The sequence below is a fragment of the Oryzias melastigma genome, linkage group LG6, assembly GCF_002922805.2.
Source record: "Oryzias melastigma strain HK-1 linkage group LG6, ASM292280v2, whole genome shotgun sequence".
In the NCBI taxonomy this organism is placed as follows: domain Eukaryota; kingdom Metazoa; phylum Chordata; class Actinopteri; order Beloniformes; family Adrianichthyidae; genus Oryzias; species Oryzias melastigma.
The window spans coordinates 32,229,552-32,248,398 of record NC_050517.1 but is presented as its reverse complement, the minus strand read 5'-3'; the positions used below and the strand labels follow the sequence as shown (position 1 = coordinate 32,248,398).

At 39.2% G+C, this 18,847-nt stretch overlaps 1 protein-coding gene across 7 annotated transcripts in view; it reads left to right on the top strand.

The window, feature by feature from the left end:
• fgd4a (FYVE, RhoGEF and PH domain containing 4a) overlaps positions 1-18,847 on the top strand; it is a 70,101-nt gene that overhangs the window by 43,582 nt on the left and 7,672 nt on the right. For 5 of the 7 annotated variants that reach the window (XM_024281226.2, XM_024281225.2, XM_024281229.2 and 2 more), the window contains 3 exons: positions 9,608-9,775; positions 10,136-10,325; positions 12,868-13,249. In XM_024281226.2, the coding sequence (XP_024136994.1) occupies positions 9,608-9,775; positions 10,136-10,325; positions 12,868-13,249 (740 nt within the window). Of the gene's footprint in view, positions 1-1,354; positions 1,434-9,607; positions 9,776-10,135; positions 10,326-10,550; positions 10,701-12,867; positions 13,250-18,847 lie in introns of those variants that run through there. The other 2 variants (XM_024281228.1, XM_024281231.2) reach the window with 2 other exon arrangements.

Below are 18,847 nucleotides of genomic sequence, written 5' to 3'. Positions count from 1 at the left end.
AACCATTATTGCAGGTAATGCCACATTTTTAGTTTCTTTTTATTCATGCCACAAAAGAAGCATAATTCATATTATTAAAAATACGTTGTAATGAATGCACAGCAGGATCAAAATAAGACTTTGCGGCTCCTACTAGGTTTTGATCTGTAGAAAACCAGCCCAAATGGCTCTTTAACGGTTAAAGGTCGCTGACCTCTGACATAGATGCATTCTGCCGCTGGAAGATGCAGAATCCTGAAAGTGTCCTGATCTGAGCATCATGGATTCTGCAGCAGATTGTTGTTGGTTCTCAAGGATGTTTAAAACAACCTTCCAGCCTTCAGAAACATGTGCAGACGAGAAGAACCGATGTTGTTTGAAAGGAAACACCAAATATAGATTTTTATTTAGATTTCTCTTTTGTTTTGTTACTACATTTTGCTGATTGATAAAAAGAAAGAAGGCTTTTATTTTGAAAAGCATTTTTTTCCTCTTTCATAACTTTTACCCAATACCGTTCCTCTTTTTTCCCTCTAAAAATATCTTTTGAAAACTTTCTTACCAGCTGTATTATGAGAGCCTAAACTTTGAGAAGTTTTTAACCTTAAAGATTAAAGATAAACTTCAAAATCTTCCTTTTCAGTGAGAGTTTAACCAAATCAGCTGCAACATTTGGATTCTTCGAGTTCGATGGCCAGGATTTTCCAAAAAAAAGTTTCTGATCCCTTTCATTGCAGATGAAACGTCTGTATTAGGAGAGCGATCCGAGAACGGAAGAGTGGAATTTGGAGTAGGAATTTGCTCTGGTCTTTCTGGTTTTTACTGGTGCCTAGCATTCCTGAAGCTGCTGCTCCACCGAGCGCGTTCAATACCCGAGTGGATCCCATGAGTAACCAGTGAGACTGGCAGAAACGTTGGGTTGTTTGTGAACACAAACAAAGGTGTCGCACGCTGCAGCACAGCAAATGGAGAAGCAGGGGTTGCAGTTCCCTCTGCTGACTTCTGCAAACGCCGCGTTTCTTCTCAGCTCTGAACTCTGCAGCAGCCTGACTTCTTCTGGACGTGTTTGTGGTCTAATGATGGTCACATTGCATTGTTTCAGTCCGCCATTTCTTTTCTCTGTTTGCTCAAGATCTGCACCTAAAGAGGTGATGAAATAGTGTGTAGATCTTTTTTTAGATGATGGTTTTCCTGTTTTTAACTCTTAAACACAAAATCTTTAACGCTCGACGGTGGAAAAGTTACATTAAAACAGAGAACATAAACAGTGAAGCATTTAAACCAGATGAAAGGCTGATCCTCCACAACATCTCTGGTGTATTTAAAGATGAGGGGGCGTGGATGAGAGTTGGGGAGGGCGGAGTCTCGCTGTTTTGGTGAATCTGCATTCATGCATGAGTCAGTTGCAGCAGAACTCCTCTCAGAAGCATCAGTGAAAGCTGGTTTCACGCAGGGTGAGTGTTGGATTGATCATTTGATCATTTTTTTGTAGTTTTATCACAACTTCTGCTTAGAAAATGTGTCATATTGAAGTTTTCTTCATTTTTGCTGAAACACGTCGATCTTCTGTAAAAGTGTGAACAAATTTCCTGTTCATAAAGACGTCGCTTACCTGCTCTTTCTGTGAACTGTCGATATGATTAAGCTTTTAAAGAAAAGGGTGATACCTGTAGGACGTAGAGCACGTGTGTCAGAGTCGAGGCCCCGGGGCCGGATCCGGCCCTCCAGATCATTTTATTGTTATCAATGGTCCGATGTTATCTTATTTCTAACTTGTATGATTTCAACAAAATATATTTTTATGGAGAGTAAAATATTGAAAGTTATTTAAGGTTTAATTTGATTTATTTTGGAATAATATTCCTGCCTTTTTATTATTCAAAATTATGCTAAAAAGTTACGGTTTTAAATTTTTTAAAATTAGCATTCTGCTAGCTTTTTTGACTATTTTGGGATTTTTTTAGGCTATTTTTGAGTTTAGCTAATATTTCAGCTACATGCTAACTGTTTTGGCTAATTTAGGATTTTTTCTAACGTTTTCCTTAAACCGTTTTGGGGTCTAGCTAATATTTACACACTAGTTTTTTGACTAATTTAGGCCTTTTTTCAGTTTTTTAAGATATTTTGAAGTTTAGCTAATATTTCAGCTACATGCTAGCTGTTTTGGCTAACCTAAGTTTATTTTTTTGGTTTGTTTTTTTAGGTAAATTTGGCATTTAGCTTATATTATATCTGGCTATCAGCTTCAGCGTTTTCTGCTATCAATTTCAGCATCTTCAGCGACCAAATTCAGCTGACAGCATTTCACTAGCATTATTGCAGGTAATGCTACATATCTAGTTCATAATTATGCTAAAAAGTTACGATTTTTGAGTTTAAAAAATGGAGTTTTAGAGTGTTTAGTAAATGTTTATCCTGTTCGACCTAAAGTGTGTTTTGGATTTTGGCCCCTTGACACTCCTGACGTAGAGTTTTGTCCGGGCGGAGACACACAAACAAGCAGGTGTGTCTTTTGTTCCTCACCTGGCCGGCTCCCATGTTGGTAATGTCACAGTTTTACCAGAAAGTGCTGGCGGGCGGGGCGGGGCGGGTGAAAGGCAGGACACGTTTGGGAAGCTTGTTCTGTTACATAATCGATTCATTCAGCACAAACTTTACCCAAAAATGCAAGTTTTTCACTATTTTTTTAAATAGTTTTATATATTTGACTGATTTCTAAACCTTGATCAAATATAATCTTTTAGTCGTGATAACCAGAATGTTTTTAAGGTTATTTTTCTGCAAGAGGAAAAGCTTTTATTTGTGAGCTCTTGTGTTTCACCTGGAGAAACAGGTTTAAAGATGTCATAAAAAAGGAAAAACCTTCCTTACTGGAACCTTCAAACATCTGGAGCTACAAAAAATGTTTCCTTATAAGATGGAAAGATTTAAAAATAAACTGTAAAGAGTTTCTCTGACCGGCATCTCTGATGATCCAAAAATGCTCAGAAATGTACTTTGAATTCTTGAGTGAAAATTAATGTTTTAAAAGTTAAAGAAAAACATGCAGATCCTGCCGTGGATGGGGCAAAAACAGACTATTTTTAACTTTATTTTGGAAGAGTTTCTATTTTCAGACATGCTTGTTTTTACTGAACTGATGCATTCTTTTAGCCTTCACTAACAAGCCTGCAGGCGATGGTCGGGTGACAGAATCTGGACTTTTATGAGAAAAACTCCACCGACACTCTTTAAGACACACAAACCGATTTTATATCTTGTTCTTTTTTTTCATCGATACACTAAAACAGAAAGACGCAGTTCTGCTTTTGAGAAAAAAGACCCAAAATATTTAACACCATCTCTGAGCTGCACACATTTACAGTCCTGAGATGTTTGAATTTGTGGAATTAAATGCAAAGCTCAATGCAATCAACGTTTGCAGCTTTAGAGGCGATTTAAATGCATTTCTGTCCGCGCTTTGGCTTCAGCATCTCACTGACAGTGAAACTTTCACGGTTTGGTTCAGAAACGGGACAGGAACATGTCCCAGCTCGTCTGTCGGAGAGATTAGGGTTCAGGCGTGGGAGCGTCTGAGGACGTGAACGGTCTCCTCTGCAGGACGCCCTCCGTATCGCTGCTGATGGTTTCTGCAGGGAAGAGGTCAGGCCTGTAATTTACTGTCCACAGCGGTGCATCATGTCTGCCAAGGAGGAGCGGATGCAGCAATAAGTGGGTTTCCAGGTGCAGCAGGTTCAGGTCTGAGGTCATGTCTAGTTAGAACTTCAGTCTTATCTCCGTCTTAAAGAGACACTTTCTGTCTGTTTTTCAAGCTTATTCTTATTTTATAGCCTCACACCGGGATTTATTCTTACCTGATGGAAACATTTTTGTTTGCTCCTCTTAAGAACATGTCGTTGGTGATGCTCAGCCCTCATTTAGCCCAAGATTTCAGAATTCTCTGATTGAATTCAGTCAAAACAGAAATGGTCGATTCTTTGTAACCGTCTTATGTATTCTTTAAAGATCAAAGTCATCGTTAGTGCTGCTTCAAACGATTATTTTAGTAGTCGACTAATCACCGATTATTTTTATGCCAAATTAGCCTAAAAAACAAACAAAAAAAGCTTAAATTAGCCAAAACAGCTAGCTTGTAGCTGCAATGTTAGCTAAACTCCATATTAGCCTAAAAACCTAAATTAAAAAAAGCTTAAATTAGCCAAAACAGCTAGCATGTAGCTGAAATATTAGCGAAACTATAAATTAGCCTAAAAAGGTAAAAAAAAAAGCTTAAATTAGCCAAAACAGCTAGCATGTAGCTGAAATATTAGCGAAACTATAAATTAGCCTAAAAAGGTAAAAAAAAAAAGCTTAAATTAGCCAAAACAGCTAGCCTGTGACTGAAATATTAGCTAAATTCACAAATACGAATACGAAAAAAGCCAAAATTGGGCAAAATAGCTAGCATGTAGCTAAAATATTAGCGAAACTCCAAAACAGCCTGAAAACAAGAAAAAAAACTTAAATAAGCCAAAACAGGTGTGTGCATGTAGCTGAAATATTAGCTAAACTCCAAATTAGCCTAAATACCTAAAAAAAAAAAAAAAAAAAAAAGCTTAAATTACCCAAAACAGCTAGCTTGTCGCTGAAATGTTAGCTAAACTTCAAAATAGTCTAAGAAACAACAACAAAAAAATAGCTTAAGTTAGCCAAAATAGCAAACATGTAACTGAAATTATCTTAACTCCAAAATAGCCTAAAAAAACCTTAATAAATTCTAAAATAGTCCAAAAAGCAACCAGAATGTCATAACTTTAAACTTCACCACACACTGTGACTCCATATAATATAAAGTTATGACTGATGGACCATAACATTTGTCTTTCACTAGTTTTTAATCCTAGCCGTCATCTTCTCAGATCAGCTGAAAATCTAACAAACTGTTGAAGATCTTCAGATGAAACTATTTCCTCTTTGTTTAGACTGGAAGCGTATTTACAGTAAAACATTGCAGATCGTTAGTGTTGCACAAGAAAGTGTGAAAGCATTAGTTTTCTTTGAACTCAGACTCAAACTGTCATCATCAGAACGATGAAATGATTATAAAACAAAAACATCAAACATATTTATCCCCTAAATCATTTTATTAGACATAAATCGACGCGTTCTCTGATTCTCATGACATCATGGCTGCAGCAGGACAAAGGTTCTTTACTGCTACTTTATGGATCTTTTGTGGAAAAACAACTGTGTGAAGCTGGATTTGCTATTTGAGTTAATTTCTAATCCAGACAGTGTTTTAACTGAGCTGGAGTCTTCTGAAAAGGACTTTGAATTTGCGTATTTCACACTCTTTAACCCTTTTAACACCCAAGTCATCGCCGGTGACCCTGAAACACTCATGGAGCCGCTTTTCTCCTTCAAATCTGCTGGAATTATCGCGTTAACGGTTGAAAAATTACAGTAAATCAAAGAAAATTAACACAAATAAACACCATTGTGATGGATCCATATAAATTAAATGTACAGGTACATTTTAGGGCTGCCACGATTAGTCGACTAGTTCAGATAATATTTCAGCTCCTTGCTAGCTGTTTTTTAGGCTATTTTAGAATTTGGCTAATATTTCAGCTCCTTGCTAGCTGTTTTTTAGGCTATTTTAGAATTTGGCTAATGTTTCAGCTGCATGCTAGCTGTTTTGGCTAATTTGGGGCTTTTTTTTGGTGTTTTGAGCTTTTTTGGAGTTTAGCTAATATTTCAGCTACATGCTAGCTGTTTTGGCTAATTTTGGCTTTTTTCAGTTCTTAGGCTATTTTGCAGTTTAGCTAAAATGTCAGCTGCATGCTAGCTATTTTGGCTAATTTAGGCTTCTTTCAGTATTTTGGGATAATTTGGCATTTAACTAATATTTTAGCAGGCTATCAGCTTCAGCGATTTCAGCTATCAGTTTCAACATCTTCATCTATCAGCACTAATATCTTCAGTGGCCAGATTCAGGTTACAGCATTCACAATAGCAAAACCAGCTTTTGCAAAGAAACGCACAAAATTAAGATTTTGGACTTTCAAAAATGTCAAAATTTCAAATATTTTGAAATTTAGAAACACTTTATAATAAGATTCCTTTAGAAGCTTCATTAACACATTAACAAACATTATTAATGCATTTCCAGGATGTTCGTAAGACATTTATTAGCACAATAAGCCGAATAAAGTTTATTAACATACTTAGTAGGATTATCATCTAACATCGCTTACGAGCTTAACAAATGTATTAACAATATTTGTCAGCATTATATTGAGTGTTTTGCAGCATTTCATCTAAAGTGTTACCAAAATTAAAAATGTTTCTAATAAATTAAAGTAACAAACTAAGCATAAAATTGCAAAAGTTCATCTTTAAAAGTTTCTGATTTTAACGTTTGACCAAACAAAACTCTTATTATTTATCAGAGAAGTAGCATGACCCTCCTCCATCCATGCAGCCCCAGAACATGAACAGCTTTCGTTCGGCGTTCCCTCCAGACGTGATCACACGCCACCGATTGTTCTGTCGGCCCTGGCACGTTCGGTTCTCACGACCTGTTGCCGGTTGTTTTCCTGTGACGCCTTCGTGTGGCTCCGAGGGGAAGCCAACCGCCTCATCAAGAGCAATTTCTGAGGCCGCCTTCGTAATTAATTGGTTATTCCGGAGCCGTGTTTAGAAAGCCGGCTCTCCCAAAGGCGGCGTGGGACAGTCTCCAGGCAGACAGCTCCTTGATCTGCTGCCTTTAATTATGGTCAGACTGTAAAAATAGAGACTGTGACCGTATGATTCTGTGGTTGTTTATTTCTCATTTTCCTGCAGTATTGGGAAGATAAAGATCAGTTGAGGAAAAATAAATACGGGGCACAGAGCTGCACTTTTTTCACAAACTAACACTTTTTTTGAAGGATGCTGCAGCTGGAGGACCATACTGTACACATACAGTTAATATATTCATGTTTTTAATTGCTAAATACCATAAATTAAGATGCATATGGCAAAAAACAATTGGGAAAGTAAAGTTTAGAACTATTTTTAAGCAAAAGATTAATCAAGAAACTTAAGATTCCTTCTTGATGAAGTTTCTTTCTAGATGTTTGCACCATAATCCTGAAAGGATGAGATTATTCTTCAAATTCTGATGCACCAAACCAGCTGCTGCTGCCTGCAGCTCCGACTCCATAAGTGCATTGATTTCTGCATCCAGCAGCAGCACTTTTTGTTCAATTAAGCCCATTCATGGCTGGAAACAGGCTGGTAAATACAAAAGGCTTCTAACATCACGAGCGGGAGTGCTCAGTGTTGCATTCAGTGTTGCACATTTGTCACACTTATGCACGTGTGCTCGGTGTGGTCAGAAACACTCGCCGTCTTTGTCATTGCTTCAGTGAAGCGGTCCTTCCAAACACTTCGGTTGGACTGATCATCTGAGGAGTCTGAACTGTCCAGCTCTTCCTCAGAACCTTTCATCTCCGTCATAGTATGGGAGTGGTTTTCTTGGATGTACAGTTTTTTATATTATATGACTTTAGAGCTTCAATGAGGGGGCTCGGGGTCACAGCTCGCTGCGGTGGTTCGAGACTTATGAGACACGAGTCGAGACCCACGAGATTTGGTCGTAGCCCACGGTATTTAGTCATGACCCAAAATATTAAGTCGCGACCTACGAGATTTGGTTTTGAACCACAAGATTTAGTGACCTATGAGATTTGGTTGTGACTAGGGATGTCCCGATCAGGTTTTTTTGGGCCCGATCCGATTCCGAGTCATTTGATTTTGTGTATCTGCTGATAACGAGTCCCGATCCGATACTTTTATAAGACATTTAAAACATGAACAAATTGAAGAAACAGATTAGTGTTGTCCTTTATTTATATTTCAATAACCTTTTTTTATCATTAAAAACTTGAATAAAACACTTCTGTGAAGTAAAAATACAGCAAATATAAACTAGGAAAAAATACAATTTTCTTGTTATATAAGAGATAATTAGTCATGTGATAAAGTTTATGACTTTAGCTTTAATATCTTTAGAGCTATTGAACATTTATGACCAAATGTGATTCCTGTCCTCATTTTAAAATTCTTAAAAATAAATGATGACTTTGTTTTAGCATAACATTTGATGAGTGTTCATGAATAGCTGATATAATTATTAGTTTTAATTTATTAGTTTTATTTATTTAGTTATTTTTAACATTATGTGCTTCTTTTTAAGTTCTTAAGACATCACATTTTTGGTTTTATTACCACAGTAGTTAATTTTCTTAACTGTTATTTCTCTGTCAGATAAATCAAACAGGCACATCAAAGGACAGCTCGGGTCCTAAGGAGTTATATCACGGCGCTAGCATGTAGCAGTTAGCAGCTGCTGTTTAGCCATCTGTCTGCAGCATGAAGAGCTTCACATTAAAAAGGAAAAAATACTGTCTTTTTCTGTTGGAATACCTTTAGAGGTTGTTGTTTGAGTTATGACAAACCAATAGAGACACTTGCTGTCAGTTTAAAGCTTTTTTAAAAGAGTTATTGATCCCGGAAGTTAGCTTTCTAGCTAGCTTTGTTTACGTTAGCCTTCTGCTTGAGCTGCTGCGGTTTTCTGGTGATGACATTTTGTGATCTTTTCATGACATGCAGACCTGTAGTGGAGTATTTATCCGTAATGATAAGATGAAATATAAAGCTCTGATCATAATGAGAATAAAGGAAATATCCGATCCTGATCGTACAAAGGAGTCCGATTCCGATCGAGTCCCAAACCATGTGATCGGCCCGATTTCCGATCACGTGATTAGATCGGGACATCCCTTGTTGTGACTCACAAAATTTGGTTGTGAACCACGAGATTTGGTCTCAACCTACGACATTAGAATCTCAATCTACGAGATTTGGTCGTGACCCACGAGATTTAAGTCGCAAGCGAGCAGCTCCAGCTTCACTCTGTCCATAAGTGTATTGATTTCTGCATCCAGCAGCAGCACTTTTTGTGTAATTAGGGTTGTTTATGGCTGGAAACAGGCTGGTAAAAACAAAAAAGGCTTCTAACATAATGAGCGGGAGTGCTCAGCGTTGCATTCAGAGTTGCAGATTTGTCACACTCATACACGTGTGCTCGGTGTGGTCAGAAACACTCGCCGTCCTTGTCGGTTGCTCCATCCAAACATTTTGTTGGACCGTCTGTCGTTCTCACCGGTGCCGATTGTCTGTGGAGTCTGAACTGAACCATTCCTGACTGTCACGGTATTGGAGTTTTTCTTTGACCGGATGTGAACTGATTCGTGTTCAGCTCAACATCAATCCTGTAGAGAACTGTGGGGGTCGAAACTTTCTGAGGATGCTGAAATTCATGTCTGCAGAAGATGAATGTACAGACTCTAAGGAGGAAATATTTAGTGGTTGAGCTGAAATGCAAAGAAAACTTTTAGGGATTAAAAACAAAACACTGCAGTGTTGCATGTCTGCACAAGCAAAGTTCAAAGCTAATGTCAAAACATTACATTTGCATTTATGCATGTGTAGTTTTAGCCATAAATTAGTGGAAAAATGTCTAATTTGTGAAGAATCTCCTGAAAAAGTTGCCCCCTGGAACAAAGCGTCTCCTGACCTGACGCTCGCTTGTGTCTTTCAGCTCTAGGCAGCAGCAGCAGCAGCAGCAGCCCGGCGTACAAGCAGAGCAGCGTCCCCATCGTGCAGGCGTGTCTGAACCGGGCGAGCGAAGCGTCCGCCAACAGGAGCAAGGCGAGGGTCAATGGAAGAGGATCGAACAGCAGGCCTCGGCTGCCCTCTAAACCTGAAGGTTTGTGCAGACGCTGCAGAGCGAGGAGGTGACATGTTCAGACCTGCAGAGGATTTGAGTGTTTACTGTTTAAATCTGAAATAGAACATCGATGAAAGCCGATGGGAGATCATTGAACCTCTTTCATGTCAGATGAGTTAATCATTGCACCGAGATAAGACGACATCCCTCTTTCTGCTGCTTTGAGTCAACATGGAGTTTAACCGCAAACAGTTCATGTTCAGAGTTGGCCAACTTGTTGTTTGTGAGTTCATGATGTTTCAGCTCAAATGGGGTGTGTTCTACTGCCCCCTTGAGCCCCAAAATGAAACTGCGGGGTAATTTTTGGTCAATTTGAAGTTTTCCCTGTTTTTCTTACAGTGCCTCCAAAGCCAGCACACCTCCTGAGCCCCGTGACGGCACCCTCGTCCCCGCTGCGCAGCGTCCAGCCGCTGTCATTCAAACCCAGAATGGAGGAGAGCGGAATCAAACCAGCGGCTACAACCCGAGAGCGAATCCGGGACAAACAGTCCAAAGTGTCGGATCTGATCAGCCGCTTTGAGGAGAACAGGTAGGAAGAAATCTGTGGTCCCATGAGGGAGGAACTTGTTGGAGTTTTCATGTACTAAATAAAAACCCAACTCTACGGTCTGTCATCATGTGGCGGTTCTGCTCAGTCGGCTTCCTCTGCGTCACATCAAGACTTTTGCAACAAAATGACGTTTCTGACGTTTCGTACTCCAGAAGAGTTTGGATCAGAGTCCTGCGCTCTGACTGGTTGATTGTTCCACAGACAAGAGCCGGGGGGGGATTAGTCTGTGCCTGACAAGCCAAGCGTTGGTGTGGGGGGGATGAAAGGAGATTTGTTCAGGCGAGGTGAAACGCAGGTCCTCATTCGGCGGTGGGACGGCGCTTTCTGCAGGGAGATGAAGCCCAGGAGAGGGAGGTAGGACGATTTCCTGCAGTCGTGCGTTCGTTCTGAGCGTTCAAACTCTTTAAAGCTGACTTAATGTTGTGAAGAAGGTCATTTAAAACAATGATGGGCACAAAGATTTAACCAGATTATTGTCGATCAGCAGTAGAATCTGTAGAAATCTTCTTCCAAACTCTCCATATTCATTCCGACGGAACGTTTCTGATCTGGGTCATAACTCCATCCAAGTGTGGATGGAGGTTAATCGCTGCGATCCGCCGCGTCGCTTTCATTCAGACGGTGTCGGGCTTGTGGGGATTACCCTTCTGCTGGTGCTGGAAGAGATGGACGAGAGCAGAATTAGCCCACTAATGTGCTAATCTGATTCACATGGAAGCCGATCTCCCTGATGGTCACGCTGGAAGTGAAACCGCTCCGTCTCTGCCGGTTTTGGCGTTCTGTTTGTCGTTTGCCCACAAACTCAAATGGGTCTTTCTGCAGCAAATCCTGGGTTAGGGCAGAGGGGACAACATACGGTTGAGCTTTCATTAATGCCTGGTTTCCACTGAGCGGTCCGGACCCAACCAGTCCCCTCTTGACTGGTTTAGAACAGTCGGGCCAATTCAAGCGGACGTTTCCAATGAGCGTTGGACCATCGGGTGTAGACCGATAGCTGTGTGTCCAAACGGGGCGACTACGGAGAAACAGAACCAGCACTTAGAAACGGATGGAAAATTAAAAAGATAACCGCGGAGGATCATTATAATCTGGATCAGGTGTTTGTTATGGATGAAGCCGGACTCTACGCTGAAGAACAGTCTATTGTTCTGAATTAAATAGAAAAGAAAAACTCTTTATGTTGAGCAATACTCCAATGTTCTTTAGTAAAGTGTTTTTGATGAGTTTGGATCGGTATCGGACATTCTTGGATTTTGAGTCAGACGCTTGCTGTGGTTGTAAAACCTTTCCACCAATCAATGGGTTACATCGACAGACGACAGAAGCTCCGCCCTCACGGGTCCATTCCATTTTTCTATGGACCTATGACCAACAGCCGATCCGAAATGGTACCTCGCTACCCACGAGATTTGGTTGTGACCCACATGAGTTGGTCTTTACCACTAGATTTGAGTCGTATCCCACAAACTTTGGTCTTGGCTCACAGGACTTTATTCAGGCGACCCACGAGATTTGAGTCGCGACCCACGACATTTGAGTCGCGACCCACGAGATTTGAGTCGCGAACCACGAGATTTGAATCGCGACCCACGAGATTTGATTGGGACCCGAAAGATTTGGTTGCGACCCACAAGATTTTAGTTGCGACCCATGAGATTTTAGTCGCGATTGACGAGATTTGGTCGCAGCCATCGAGAAATGAGTCCTGCAAGCCACCAGAAATGTTTCCAGCGCCTCCTGTCTCTCATCCTTCAGAAGACACCAAAACTACAGGAAATAAAACATTAAGGATTATCAACATAATCAATTCCAGTTTGGTGGGCCAGATTAAACAGTTTAACGGGCCGCATGTGGCCCCCGGGCCGTGGTTTGCCCTCCCCTGCGTTAGAGTCTGGTAGCAGTCAGCCCTGAATGATTCGTTTGTGGAGTTCTTCACGCCTGCTGCTGCTGCTGCTGTTCCTCTATTCCGAGGTGCTTCCTGTTTTGTACTCTCTTATTACAGCAGAGCGCGCCTCTTGCATCACTACAGTTTAGATTACAGATAGGGGAATTGCCAGTCATGGTAATAATTTAAGAGCCTCAGATTGCTCTGCTTTTCAGCAGGGCTGTGATGGGATGGCGTCTGTCAGCGGCAGAAGCTGTTTGGAGATCCGCTCGCCGGGGAAACAGCTGCAGCTGCTGCGGCTACAGGATGTAGAGCAGCTGTTTGTGCAATAGTGCTTTTTTATCTTTAGTTCTAATTATTAAACCGTTAAGTTCCGCAGAGAATCAAAAAGTGGTTGAAAGTGGGTCAGAATTTGGCCTCTGGGACTTCACCTCGTCCTATTTGTTTCAGTGTTTAAGCAGCAGGTCATTCAGATGTTCGTGCGCCCCCTCGCTTTATTTTTAACTCTCACACTCATGTTCTGACAGAACGCCGGCCCGAGCAGATACCGCGCCGCCTCCTGTAGGGGAAGGTTTGACTCCTGCGCGCTCGCCGGTCTGACACACTTCCTCCTTTGCTTTTCCTCTCCTCCTCCAGCCACACCGACAACAAGAGAGACGGCTCCCCCGTCAAAGCCGTCGGCAAGGCCTCCCACTTCAGCCCGGCTCACCGCGCCCACCAGAGGACGGAGGCCAGCCGGGTCCAGGAGAACCACTCCTCTGCCCCGGGGCAGGATGCCCAGAAACCTGCCACCAACGGGGTGCTAGTGCAGACCATGGAGCAGGAGGAGAGGAACCATCGCAGCCTGGAGATCAAGGCTGCAGGCCTCGTAAATGGAGATATGGGGAGCGCCGAGCAAGGCGAGGATCTTTCACCTCCACGTGTGGAAAGGACGGTTTCAGAGAGGAACTCTGAGAACGGCACCGGGAACCAAGCCGAGCCGGAGCCGAGGACGGAGGAAGGCGGCACCGACCACAATGTAGGTTGAAGCTTTTTTTCTCTTTCCTGCTGCAGCAGCATTTATCTGAATGTATGATTTTCTGTTCTCTTTTGAACAATTCACTTCCATCTGTTGTGTTTGTGTGTCTGATTCATCTGCAACGTGTGGAAATGTTTTTAGAACAAAGCCCGCAGATGAGCGTAGCCGCGTCCTCTGGGGACCTCCCCCACGACAGCCAGCGGCGGCAGCTGTCGTCTGCAGATTAAAAATATCTCAGGTTGAGATTGGTCTGGCCGTGTCAGGGATGATGGTTGTTGCCTCAGCCTGAGGTTTGTGCCGCTAACCTGTGAAAGAGCGATCGGTGGAGTTCGAATCACACTTGGTGGTTTTATTCGTGCTTTGAGAAACTGTTCAGTCAGCATTCAGGAACTCAACCAAGAATGAGTTTAAACTCATTCAAAAACAATCTTTTGAGCGAGTAAAGTCTGCTTCTGCAGGAGCTGAAAGCCATGCATGCTAATGAAGAGCACACGGAAGTGAGAAGCCTAAAAACCTTCTGCTAGAGAAACTTTCACTTTGATGAAAAGTGTGTTTTTAGCATGTGGCAGAAATGTAAGCTTAAAATTGTACTTTTAAGTATTTCTTCATTCAAATTGTTGAAAAAGACGACAAAATATTTGAAAAAAATCATATTTGTGACGTAGAAAATCTGCTAGCTCCTTGCTCTGCCCCTTTATTTCCATTTTTATCAACTCTTGCCGCTCTGCAGAAACTATGTCCTAAAAAACAACATACGTTTTTACATTTGGGCTAAAAATGACATAAATCTTAATCAAAATATCACTGGAAATGCTTTGAAAATAGATGATCGAAGCAGAAAACCATTTTCCACGCACCTTATTTGGAGCTTTCATTACCCACAATTCATTTAGGGATTCCTCAGCTCAGCAAACACAGTTTTCATTTATTCATATATTTTAAGTCTCATTTTCCTGTTCGGGTTACATTTTAATCCCAGCTGCTCAGAGATTACGTTTCATGCAACGTTTTCTTTAACAGATTTTTCTCAGTCTGCTTTTGCTTCTTATATTTAGACCCCTGGTGATCAGAATTCTGATAAATTTTAAGCAGAAGGTTCAAGGAAATGACATGAGAGCAGCAGATGATGCTTGTAGCTGCAGCAGAATTTTAAAAAAGGGATTTAGAAACTCAATTCTACCGGTGAAAGCTGTTTGTCAGGACGTTCACAGTACAGAAATGACAGAAACTCACCTTTACCTGTAAAATCGCACAGGCCTCAGAAGCCTCCTAAACCAGAACCAGCAGAACTTACAACATTTGTACTCATTACAAACAAATGATTTACTTTATTGGGATTTTATGTCAACATTTGTGTAACAAATGTGGCTGCAAAGAGGATGTTTTTGGAGTAAGACGATCAGGTTTAAACCAGATCATCAAACACACATAAACTTTAGCAGAAAGTTGTAAATGCAGGTCTGCTAACACATTAGAGGAAGTGTGTGTCTGCTCTCGGGTCACTCGGATCAGTCTGTTAGAGGAACATGTGGTCATGCATGAGGTCTTCTTTATGATCGCTGTGACACTGAGAGTCACTGCTCGGTTTGTGTTCTTTCCAGAGCAAAAGTTTAATCATTTATCAGATAGGAGATGGGACCAGCTGTTCCTGTCTAAATACCAGATCAGTCTTATTGTACATTTACACAGTTTCATCAAATATTGATTCATTTTTCCATCTAAAATTTATGAAAAACTGTTTCCCTTTGACTTAATTAGGAATTCTAACTTTTAAAGCTGTTAGAAAAAACAGCCTTCAATTTAATAAATTATTTTTTAATCTATTCTCAGTATCAAGTTGTTAGCAGGGATTTGATACGGCGTTTAACATAAGTTTAACTCAAATTTAACCCTCTTTTTTTATACATGTATTTCTTATTAATGCGATATATTGGTTTAACACAGAAGTCTGCAACCTCTGGCTCCGGAGCCACATGTGGCTCTTTGGTTGAAATGAGATGTTTAACATCATTTTAAAAAGTAACTGTAAAGGAAAAAGTAAGTAAGTAATAAGGTTAACAAAACTAAATAAACTTAAACTTTATTCAACTCATTCACAAACAGTTGAGGGACAGCATGAACTAGAAAAGCTGCATTACCTGCGATAATGTTAGTGTGAATCCGGCTGAAAGTAGTCGCTGAAGATGCTGAAACTTTTTGCTGAAAATGGTGACGCAATTTACTTTAATTGCTGGCGAGATTTGCTGAAAATGCAAAAGCTATTTGCAAAATTTTATATTTGTTAAAAGACAGGAAATTGTGATAAAGAACTACGAAAGAGGACTGAAGTTGACCTAAATTTCTGAAAAAATTAGTAGTAAAATTGCTTAAAAATCCCTAATACATACCAATTTTGCAAAAACTATTTAGTGTGTTGCTTAATTATGAGCTAAACTCCAAATTAGCCCCAAAAAACCTTGGTTGTTGCCAAATTAGCCAAACAATGTAGCTAGTTGCTTAATTTAAAAAAAAAGTCTAAAATTCCTCAGTAAACTAAATTAGTCAAAAAAATTAACCGGTCGCTAAAATAGAAGCTTAACTCTAAATTTTTCTCTAAATAAAAAAACAGTAAATAACAAATTAGCCCAAAACTTTAGCATGTTGCTAAAATATTAGCTAAACTTCAAATTGGCATAAAAAACCTAATTAGATAACAAATTATCCAAAAACAAGCTAGCACATTGGTTAAACACCAGTTAAACTGTAAGATAGTCTATAATTCCCCAGTAAACTAAATTAGTCAAAAACATCAGCCTGTTGCTAAAATAGAAGCTAAACTCTAAATTAGCCTAAAAACCCAGTATATAGTAAATTAGCCAAAAAACGTTAGCATGTTGCTAAATATTAGCTAAACTCCAAATTTGTTGAACATTACTATAAAGATGAAAACATGCAAAAAAGGAGCAGAAGAATCACCTTTGTGTGAATGATTAATCATTCAACAAGGTTAACAATAGCCACAATTCTCCATCGATCCTTTGTAGTTTATCAGTGAAATACTGACATATTTGGACCTAATTTAGAGCATAATTTATAACAAAAAAATCTAATTATTGTCAGTTAACACAACCAGAATTGGAGCTATAAGTTACAGTCCCCGGGTTCATCAGCTCTGATTTAGTTTGTGTTGGTTATATTTATGGATTTGTGGGCGAAATGCACCAGAAACAGTAAAATAAACAGATTTATTTCTGTCATTATTACACTCCCTACTGTATTTACTGCATTGACATGATCCAATGGTGTAGGATGTCTTTTATTTTGAAGGGAAGTCATGCAAAAGTTATAAACTATTTCATATTTAAAAAAAAATCTATTCTCTCTTCATGTTTATGTTTTATTTATTTAAATGTATCATGTCAGCAGCAAAAACATAAAAATAAATCAGTGTCTTATTTTTCTAAAGGGTGATGAAGACTTTGGCTCTTGTTGGGTTTTGGTTGGGAAGAAATCAATTGGGTTAAGGGTAGGGGTGTCCCGATCCGATCATGTGATTGGAAATCGGGGTCGATCACGTGGTTTGGGACTCGATCGGAATCGGACTCCTTTGTCCGATCAGGATCGTATATTTCATTTATTATCATTATGATCAGATCTTTATATTTCATCTTATCATTCTGGATAAATACTCCACTACAGGTCTGCATGTCATCAAAAGATCACAAAATGTCATCACCAGAAAACAGCAGCAGAAAACGGCAGACGCTCAAGCAGAATGCTAATGTAAACAAAGCTAGCTAGATAGCTAACTTCCGGGATCAATAACTCTTTTAAAGACGCTTTAAACTGACAGCAGGTGTCTCTATTGGTTTGTCATAACTCAAAAAACAACCTCTAAAGGTATTCCAACAGAAAAAGACAGTATTTTTTGTTTCTTTTTAATGTGAAGCTCTTCATGCAGCAGACAGATGGCTACACACCAGCTGCTAACTGCTACATGCTAGCGCAGTGATATAACTCCTTAGGACCCCAGCTGTCCTTTGATATGCCTGTTTGGTTTATCTGAGAAAGAAATAAAAGTTAAGAAAATTAACTACTGTGGTAATAAAACCAAAAATGTGATGTCTTAAGAACTTAATAAAGAAGCACATAATCTTAAAAATAAATAAATAAAACTAATAAATTAAAACTAATAATGATATCAGCTATTCATGAACACTTTTATGCTAAAACAAAATCATAATTTATTTTTTAGAATTTTAAATGAGGACAGGAATCACATTTGGTCAAAAATGTTCAATAGCTCTAAAGATGTTAAAGCTAAAGTCATAAACTTTATCACATGACTAATTATCACTTATATAACAAGAATTTTTTTTTCCTATTTTATATTTGCTGTATTTATACTTGTTTATTAAAGCTACTTCACAGAAGTGTTTTATTTAAGTTTTTTATGATGAAAGAAGATTAATGAAATATAAATAAGGGACAACACAAATCTGTTTATTCAGTTTATCCATGTTTTACATTTTTTTTATAAAAGTATCGGATCGGGACTCGGTATCGGCAGATACGCAAAATCAAATAACTCGGAATCGGATTGGGCCCAAAAAAACCTGATCGGGACATCCCTAGTTAAGGGCATAAAACGTCTGTTACTTTTGTTTTTTTATATATTTATGACAGCTTTTCATTGTTTATCAGTAATTATTTAATTTTCGTGTCTATATGGGAAAGTTGGCACAAATTTCTTGTATTCTGAAGCGTTTCATCCACTGAGTTTCCACTGCCACAAACTGCAGATTCCTGCAGAATAACTACAGCGTACACTTTTTTCTTTTTTTGCACGTCAGTTGGTAAATTATCAAAAATAATGTCAGTTTAAGTCCAACAATGTTTGGGATGATTGCAAACTGACCTTCAGTGACTCTTAGAGGAGTTCATAGCTGTGAAAGTTCTGGAGTTGCTGCAGCTATTCAATTATTGGCTGGTTTGAAGAAGATTATTTTGTGAGCCGGTGTTGTGCCAACGTATGTTCTCCTGCCAGAATGTGTTTCCCTGGTCACAGACATTGTCCTCTGTCAATTTAAACAGGAGTGTCGAACTCTATCGAACAACGGGCCAAAATCCAAAACACACCTTAGGTCGCGGGCCGAACAGGATAAACATTTATTGAACACTCTAAAAAAACATTTTTAAGGCTTTAAAACAGTAACTTTTTAACATAGTTATAAACTAGATATATAGGATTACCTGCGATAATGCTAGTGTGAATGTTGGCTAGTGTGTAAATATTACCCTAATTCCAAAACAGCAAAAAAAAATCTTAAAAACAAAAGCCTAAATTAGCCAGAACAGCTAGCATTTAGCTGAAATATTAGCTAAACTCCAAAACAGCCTAAAAAATCTTAGAAAATGCCAAGATAGACCAAAAAGCTAGCAGAATGACAATTTTTTAAACATTAAAACCATTTTTTAAAAACATAATCATGAATAATAAAAATTCAGGAATATTATTCCAGAATAAATCAACTTAAAGGTTAAATAACTTTCAATATTTTACTCTCCATAAAAATATATTTTGTCAAAATTATACAAAATCACAAATAAGCACAAGAT